General features: G+C 33.3%; 1 protein-coding gene across 1 annotated transcript; it reads left to right on the plus strand.

Annotated features, from left to right (window-relative positions):
* Positions 1 to 7,382: 7,382 nt before the first annotated feature.
* Positions 7,383 to 8,265, plus strand: LOC135132676 (uncharacterized). The gene is made up of 2 exons (XM_064060842.1): positions 7,383 to 7,515; positions 7,604 to 8,265. Exons 1-2 carry the CDS (start codon positions 7,486 to 7,488, stop codon positions 8,207 to 8,209), a joined length of 636 nt encoding a protein of 211 aa, XP_063916912.1. The 5' UTR covers positions 7,383 to 7,485; the 3' UTR covers positions 8,210 to 8,265.
* The last annotated feature ends 835 nt before the right edge of the window (positions 8,266 to 9,100 follow it).

The raw sequence follows: 9,100 nt of genomic DNA on the forward strand, positions 1-9,100 counted from the left end.
TTATTGATTAAATCAAGAATTACAAAAATGTAATACAAAAAATTGGTCTAAAGAGTTTAGACAGTACTTCCCTCGCTGTCGGAAACTTGACGACTGCATGCCTATTGTGTTTTTTTTTCTCATTACATTTTTGTAGTGGGAATTTAAAAAAAAATTGTGATGACGTCATCAACAGTTGGGATAGATGTAGTGTAATACTAAGAATAAAATTATTGTATTCCCAAATTTTCGGGAAAATGAATTGGGTCGTTTTGAATATTGATTTCTTATAATCAATAAAATAACGAAACAATTTACTCAGGTATACGGCGCCGGTGTGTAATATCTAGAGAGCGGATTTCTGTCGGGCTAGGCAAGGCCAAACTCGGTACGGCTCGTGCGGGATGCGAATTCATTGCGGTTGCGGACTGCACTTCGTTTATTTGAGATTAGAATAACGCTGTTTCGTTGCACTCTGCTGTTAATTCCCGTTCTCATTTACTTAGTCGTTTGATTAATAAATCGTTAATTATATTTATGGAATTAGTACCGATTAAACGTGACGTAGCCCGACAAAAATCCGCTGTCTGGTAATATGAAAGGCAACTGAAAATCGTTTATGTATAAACATTCTTAATTTAAGATGACAAGCGTAACAGCATACGTGAGAGTCAAACAGAGAAACTGTAAACAAAACGACCATCGGTTTTATTGCTTCGACTTCCGCTTATTATATAAAACATTGGGTTTTATTTTAATTCTTGACGGTGAAATTCACAATTGGTTGATTATAAACATGTCTATTCCACATTCGCGGAACCAAGTGAACGCATAAAACAAATGCAGGTCTGTAATGTTAAAGTCGATGTAAATAAGCGTGCTACCCTTATGTTTCAACCGAGTTTTTCCTTTAACAAATTTTGTGTCTACCAAATTGGGTTGGTTGGGGTGTAATACTAATAATGAGTGTTGCCTTTAATTTAATCAATAAAATAAATTGACTACATAAATTTTTTTGAACCACCTCTTAAGAAAATCTAAAAAATATGAATGGAATGATATATCACAAGTACAAACTCATCATATTTTTTGCATTTTAGATAGGATTTATTCAGCAAAATTTAAGGGTGACGTCATCAATTTTTTTAGGAGGGATGAACAAATACATTTTGAACAAAAGTTTACCATGCTTATAATAACTTTAAAATATTCCCAAGATTTCAAAGCATTCGGTTTTGTAATTCCTGATTAAATCGATAAAATAAATTCACGCCTTCATTAATTTTTTTGAGTCACCCTGTATATGCAAATCGAAAAAATTTGAATGGAATGATAAATCACAAGAAGAGACTCACCATATTTTGTACATTTTAGATAGGATTTATTCAGCAAATTTTTGTGGTGACGTCATAAATTTTTTAGGGGGGACGACCAAATACATTTTGATCAAAAATTTACCATGCTTATGATAGTTTTAAAATATCTTCAAGATTTCGAAGCATTCGGTTTTGTAGTTCCTGAGTAAATCAGTAAAATAAATTTACGCTTTCATTTATTTTCTTGAATCACCCTGTATATGCAAATTCAAAAAATATGAATGGAGTGATAGATCACAAGTACAGACTGATCATATTTTGTACATTTTAGATATGATTTATTTGGCAAATTTTCGAGCTGACGTCATCAAGTTTTTGGAGGGGATAAGCAAATATATTTTGACTAAACATTTATTATGCTCTTTATAACCTTAAAACATGTGCAAGATGTCAGAGCATTCCGTTTTGTAGTTCCTGATTAAATCAATAAAATATATTTACGCATTCATTAATTTTTTTGATTCACTCTGTATATGCAAATCCAAAAAATATGAATGGAGTGATAAATGACAAGTACAGGCTCATCATATTTTGTACATTTTAGATATGATTAATTCGGCAAACTTTCGAGCTGACGTCATCAAGTTTTTGGAGGGGATAAGCAAATATATTTTGACTAAACATTTATTATGCTCTTTATGACCTTAAAACATCTGCAAGATTTCAGAGCATTCGGTTTTGTAGTTCCTGATTAAATCAATAAAATATATTTACGCATTCATTAATTTTTTTGAGTCACCCTGTATATGCAAATCCAAAAAATATGAATGGAGTGATAGATCACAAGTACAGACTCATCATATTTTGTACATTTTAGATGTGATTTATTCCACAAACTTTTGAGCTGACGTCATCAAGTTTTTGGAGGGGATAAGCAAATATTTTTTGACTAAAGATTTATGATGCTCTTTATAGCCTTAAAACATCTGCAACATTTCAAAGCATTCTGGTTAGCAGATTAAAAATTAAATTTCAAAATGTTGTTTCATAATTTTGATTTTTTTTCCAAAAATCTGGACGTTTCGGGTGAAAAGTCGATTCAGAGTTGTAAACTACATGTGTAGGACTTTGTTATTTTATACAATTGAAAACCCATTTACTATGTACAATTTTGAAGTGACGTCATCGCATTAGTGGTGGGGATGATTAGACAAATTTTGGTTAGCGTTTTACCATCTACATGATATTCTTAATATAAGTACAAAATTTCACAACAATCGGTCGAGTACTTTCGGAGATTATCTGTCTAATAAAAATCCGGGACGGCAGACGGACAGACAGACGGACGGACAGACGGACAGACGGACAGACGGACAGACAGACGGAAATGGGAGACCTATTTCTTCGTCTTCTAGGGGTCATGAAAGATCGAGAAAACGTAAAAGGAGAGAGTCGGCCGACGGACTCGATTACAATACTTCCTTTGCTTACGCTCGGGAAGTAAAAAGACATAATAGGTTTGCAGCGTCACGTTCCCGACAGCGAGGGAAGTACTGTCTAAACTCTTAAGACCATTTTTTTTAATATACTGAAAATACACGAAGAAATATAAATGTTGCCCTAGCTAAATCATTTTAAAATTGTAAGTAACATTCACAAATAATTTTGGCCATTTAACTTCCAGAAAGTTCTAGAAAATTCCAGTGGACTTCAACTATTTCTGTTTACTAATAAAATATTTCAGTAACACCAGTGTGCCCAACATTATTCCCATAATTCCAAAATTGCATTAACGTGTCTGAAGTTCGAAAATATCCAAAAAATAGCCGTTTATGTTTTTCACATGGAATACTTTCGGATATGTTATTTAGAGCTCTAATTTTTTTTACCATACGTCAAATTTTATTAAAACCAAATCTGCCTTTATTCTTCCTACCGTTTTTTAAATATCATTTCTTTAATGCCATTTGTTGGAATTAGATCCACCTACCAGGGAAACACATACAATTTAGTGAAAAGTATCATTTTTATTATATAGGGTGGTAAAAAATTGATGTTTAAGCTCGATGGTGCGCTGTTAATAAGGCTCAAAAAAATGATTACAAAAATGGTCGAAAGTTGTTTCCACAGAACTTCCCTCGCACCTAAAGTACAATGAAACATATCCAGCTTGTATATCAACTTGGATTGGTGCAGTGTAATACTAAAAATAACAGTATTTTATTCCTAAAATTTTCTAGGACAATAGAGTGAGTCGTTAAAAACTCATCATATTTTGCACATTTTGATTAAAAAGTTACCATGCTTATAATAACTTCAAGATTTCAAAACATATTGTTTTGCAGTTTCTGTTTTAAGCAATAAAATAAATCGACTCAGTCATTAATTTTTTTGAGACACCTTGTATAGGCAAATCTAAAAAAATATTACTGCAATGAAAAGACACTCCACATATTTTGCACTTTTAAGATTTCTTTGGTAAAACTTTGAGATGACGTTATCAATTTTTTGGAGGGGATAAGCAAATATATTTTGATTAAAAATTTATCATGCTTACCATAACTGTCAAACATCTGCAAGATTTCAAAGCATTCGATTTTGCAGTCTCAAAATTAAAATGCAAAATGTTGTTTTATAATTTTGACTTTTTTCCCCAAAAATCTGGAGGTTTCGGGTAAAAACTCAACACTATGTACAATTTGGAACTGACGTCATCATATTATTGGTGGGGATGATTAGACAAAGTTTGGTTAGCGTTTTACCATCTGCATGATATTCGTAATATAAATACAAAATTTCGCAACAATCGGTCCAGTACTTTCGGAGATTATCTGTCGAATAAAAATCCGGGGCGGAAGATAGGCGAACAGACGGACAAACAGACGGAAACGGGAGACCTATTTCTTCGTACTTCGCAACTTTGACTAACTGTCAAAAGTAAAAAATGACATTGTGGTTCATATTCTAACGAATTATTATTGAATTATTAATAACTAATTATTCAACTGCCCATTAGACATGTTCGTTAAAACAAACCAGAATTACGAATAAGTTAATCGTCAAGTTTAATTTTTCAAAAGTTTGATACAAGGAATAAGACCTTTTTTTTTTTCGAGTTCGTCAGAGCCTTCTTAACAACGTACCATCGAGCTTATAAGACATTTTTCATCACCCTGTATGTCCAAACCACTATTTTTGAAACGTTATTAAATGCTCACAGTTAAATTTTTCACTAGGTCTTTTTTACACATAGAACCCGTAGAAGATCTTTTGTTGAAAAAAAATCTTAAGGTAGAATAAATCGGTTAACATTTTATTGTAGCAAAGTAATGAATCTTTCCTACATCTAAAAGCGTTGTATTACGGTGCTACAAATTTAAAGTTTGAGCTCGATAATATATAAGTATTTTTTTCAAGAAATGTCATAAAAGCAGTTTTTTAATGAAGTAAATTTAATAATACAGTAAGGTAGTTTGCATACGACTGCTTTTAAAAGTTGGCTTTCCATCTCGTTGACATGTGTCAAAAGTGAATCATTTTAATAACTAGGTTTGACATACTTCCAAACGTTAATAGTTATTTATTATACAAGCGGTTAAAGTGAATGTTTAATGAGCGGTCAGTTTAAGGCGAGAGCGGCGTATGCGAGTGTAATACAAAATTTTATTCAATTTTGACAACCCCAAGTCCCAAATTGTGAAAAAATTGGTGATTCAAAGTTCACATTCGAGAAACGTCAGAATTGACAGCGACCAAATAAAAGTTTTATATGCGTAGAATTTAGTGTACAGTATCAGGTGTGTGTGTGTAATATGTGACTCTGGCGACGGTGTTTGTTTATTTTAAACAAACTAAAATTATCGAAAAATTGCAAAATCATGCAAGATTCTAACGACAAAACTTGCTCCCAGAAAAGACCAGATCAGAAAGTGTATCAAAAGTTCTTTAGATGGAAAGAGCAGCAAGACCATAGAATACAGCAAGACACTGGAGAAATTACAGAAATGGTAACCATGGTTTTAAAACAGCAAAATAAAAATTTTTTTTCACTAGCAGCCTGGACGCATGCAAATGTCAACTCATTTAGTGGTAGCAAATTCAACTTTTGCTACCACGGGTTCAAAAAGAAAAATTGAGGTTATGTACGCAATGTTTGATGTGATTATTTCTTAAAAAATGAACAAATGTGTGCTACAAATATTACTTGAGTATACGCATGGTAGTTGGTAGACGGTAGAAGATAAAATGATTAACTCAGCGACAAGTATAAACGATTTTCTTTGTGTTGAAGATTTAGATCAAGTTTGATTAGAAATCAAAACAAAATCACGTTGCGTCAAAAAATTTAACGTTTATTTTTCAGTTTATTGTCTTATGGTTTCTACTAGTGAAAAAAATAGTATATTAACCACGGTTGCAAAGCCACTTCTAGACCTCGCACTTAGAGCCCTCGACGCTGCGCGTCTCGGGTTCTAATTTGCGCTCGGTCTAGAATGCTTGGCTCTGCAACCTTGGCTAATAATATACTATATTTCGCTAGCGGTTTAAAAATTTTATGGTGCTACCGGATAAACCAAAGTTTTAGTGGCCTACTGACGGCAAAAAAAACGTTTGTTTACATGTCAAAATTGAATAAAAAAATTTAATGGTTTTGTGAAAATAAAAGTGTCAAACCCAAAAGCCTATGGTTTATCTATAGTACGTTAAAAAAAAACACTTCTCGTGAGAGTAAACACCAATATTTCCAAATGTATTAAATTAGTTGGATTCTTGAAGCAATGAACCATTGGATATAAAACCAAGAAAGTCGAAAATTTGTCAGGAAATCAAGTTTTAAAATGTCTTAAAGAATCTGACTAATCACTACCCAGTTAGTTATATTTTTAATCAGTTTACTCTAGACCTTGACATTATTCTAGATTGCTTTGCTGCTTGTCTGGGGCTTGTCGAAATGAAATTTATTAGCTAATAAGCTAAGAAAATAATCTTGAAGGAAAAAAGTCAAAATTTCCGACACCAAAACTCACATGACAAGAACTTTTCACTGGTTAGCGATAATAAAGTGGCCGTTTGTCCCAAATAATTGCTACTGATTTAATTTTAGATAATCCTAATTTATTTACACACCATTACCTCCGCGGGCCTTCGGTGACATTGTTAGCTGACACAAGTGCGGACTGCTCCAAATAAAAAGACATGGTGGCTGGAAGTCATCAAAAGTGACCAAAAGTTATGCTGATGACCTTCTAGGCAACAACATAGAATCGGCGACACGAATATTAACATCATTTTTTATTTCTATTTGCAATAAAACAGTTGGATTTGATAAAAGTGAAGACTCGTGTCCTGTTGATTCACCACAAAAATCTAGTAGTACCAGAAACACTGTGTCAATTCTGGGTCAGCAAGGACTAACAATATAAAACTGTTCAAAATTTACTACAAATATGTATAAATAAAATATTGTAATCAAATGTTCTATTCAGTTCTTTCTCATGACGTTTCACTGCAAGAAGATCTGCGTCGAAATCTGCTACCAAGAAGGCAGAACAGCTCCTGAAGTAATGTCCAGTATATTCCCCTGAAGCAGCAACTTAAAAAGTAGCAATATATCAGAAGGTAAACTGAGTCTGAATCGCACATTTTGGTTTCGGAATTTGCAAAATTAACACAAATTGTCACAGCGAAAAACTCAAATAACTCCTTATAACATAAATAACTACTTATATTGTCTCTCAAATATTTCGAAATTTACTAATTGATAAATGTTTAGAGGACGGTGTTTCGCAAAATTCCTGAAATAGTGGTCGTCTAAATGTCCTTCCACACAAATTTACTGATAACATAAAAAATTGTAGCTTAACTCATGATTAAAAGGAGAAAGGTATACAACTGTAGTGTTTTATTAAATTCCCTATTTAATTTTGCAAAGACAAAACACATATTGACAAACATCATGAAGTGGCTACATTAATAGAATGAGTAAAAGCGAAAAGCTTGTTGTTATCAGATCATCAATCACAAATAAACATAATTTTGCTATTATCATTTCGTAAAGTATCGGCGTTTTTTACGAAAATGCATGTTACTACAATCAGTTTTTGATGACAGTTTAAAAAACAAGTACTATAAAACTGCTCGTAATCTACGACATTTTTTAAACGTGTGAACAAATTTGTGGACTGAAATCATGAAACTAGCGACCCTTGTCTCTTTGGTGGTAAGTCATCACTTTAATCTATATCTATAATATATATAATATTTGTAACTTTGTGGTAGATTCTTTATGTGACATTTATTTGTTCCAGCTTTTGGCTTACTGCATTGCAGAAAATCCAGTAGACTATCGTATACCTTTGTCTACCTCATGCACACCCAGGGAATGTACTAGTCCTGGACCTCTCTGTGAAACATGTACCAGTTTGGTAGGATGTGTTGATATAGGGAATGGTACTTACAACAAAACCCAACTGGGAAATTGTAAACCTCCATCATATTGTGTCGTCGATGTCTGTGATAGCAACCCTGACCCTTTTTGTTCTGGAGTTACTGAACTGCCATTTGAGTGTCATCAAGTGGGAGTTTTTCCGCACCAGTTCTACCACAACAAATTTGTTTATTGTTATAAAGATGGGGCAAATTTCAAAAGTATATTGAATGAGTGTGAAGATGGTTATACCTTCAATGTAGCTAATGATTTATGTAGCGAACATGCGGAAAATGCAGAATGTCCACATGCCCCTTATCCAGTACCGCTATGTAACCGTACTGCGCAATCTGGAGCTATCGAAAAGAAACCAGCCATGTACTATATTTGCAAAGAACGAGTTGTAAACAGTAGTAAAACTTTTTTGTATCCAGACTTATATCTATGTCCTGGAGCGGAGACGTATGTGGATTTTACATGTAGTTAGCTAAAATGTATTTATTATTATGAACATCTATTTTGAAAAATAAAACATTTGACCCATTTGTTTTTACTTTTTACCACAAGATCGTAATACAAACCATGACCTGTGGTTATCAAAGTGAGGATTTTTATAACGTTGTGTAATAAAGTACCGGGAAGAGTCCACAGACGCAAGTAGCGGAACAGCTAGGAGACTAGAGAAAGCGTAAATGTAAACAAAAATTACCGGACGAGGAGATAACATTACAAACAAAATTAAACATTGCCCTTCCACTCATTAGCAAAATTTCACCAAGTTAAAAACATAAACTCGTGGGTTGTTCATATGCTTAAATTTGGCGCTTAACTTCACAACAATCTGAAAGACCTTGAACCGTCAAGGTCAACAAAACCATAAAACTCAGATGAAAGTACCGATCGAAGTATGACGTTATTGGTATTACGTCTGCTCTGTATCAGAGCTATGAACAATTTATTTACACACTCGCGGCGCCACAAAAATATCTTGCTGTCTGTATCATCTGTTAACATGATCTGACAAATTTGATCTTAGATTTAATCATATCTAATTTAATTTAGATTAACTTTTTGTACTTACAATTTTTGCAATTTTTTACTTTTCGAACGTAAGCTAAAGAAATATTGTAATTGTCGATCGAGTGATTGGCTATTTTATGTTTTCTCGAAGTTTCAAGACGCCCTGAGTACGAAGAAATAGGTCTCCCGTTTCCGTCTGTCTGTTCGTCTGCCCGTCTGTCTGTCTGCCGTCCTGGATTTTTATTGGACAGATAATCTCTGAAAGTAATGGACCGATTGTTGTCGAATTTTGTATTTAAATACATTAGGAATATCATGTAGATGGTAAAACGCTAACCAAAATTTGTCTAATTATCGC

This window comes from Zophobas morio, unplaced genomic scaffold (genome assembly GCF_036711695.1).
Source record: "Zophobas morio isolate AGI-343-1 ecotype UQ-CSIRO unplaced genomic scaffold, CSIRO_AGI_Zmor_V1 ptg000021l, whole genome shotgun sequence".
NCBI lineage: Eukaryota > Metazoa > Arthropoda > Insecta > Coleoptera > Tenebrionidae > Zophobas > Zophobas morio.

Excerpts from the sequence above, each read along its gene's own strand:
- LOC135132676 (XM_064060842.1), top strand. The coding sequence starts at position 7,486 with ATGAAACTAGCGACCCTTGTCTCTTTGGTG. Across the intron at positions 7,516-7,603 it reads CGACCCTTGTCTCTTTGGTG|CTTTTGGCTTACTGCATTGC; the intron begins GTAAGTCATCAC and ends TATTTGTTCCAG.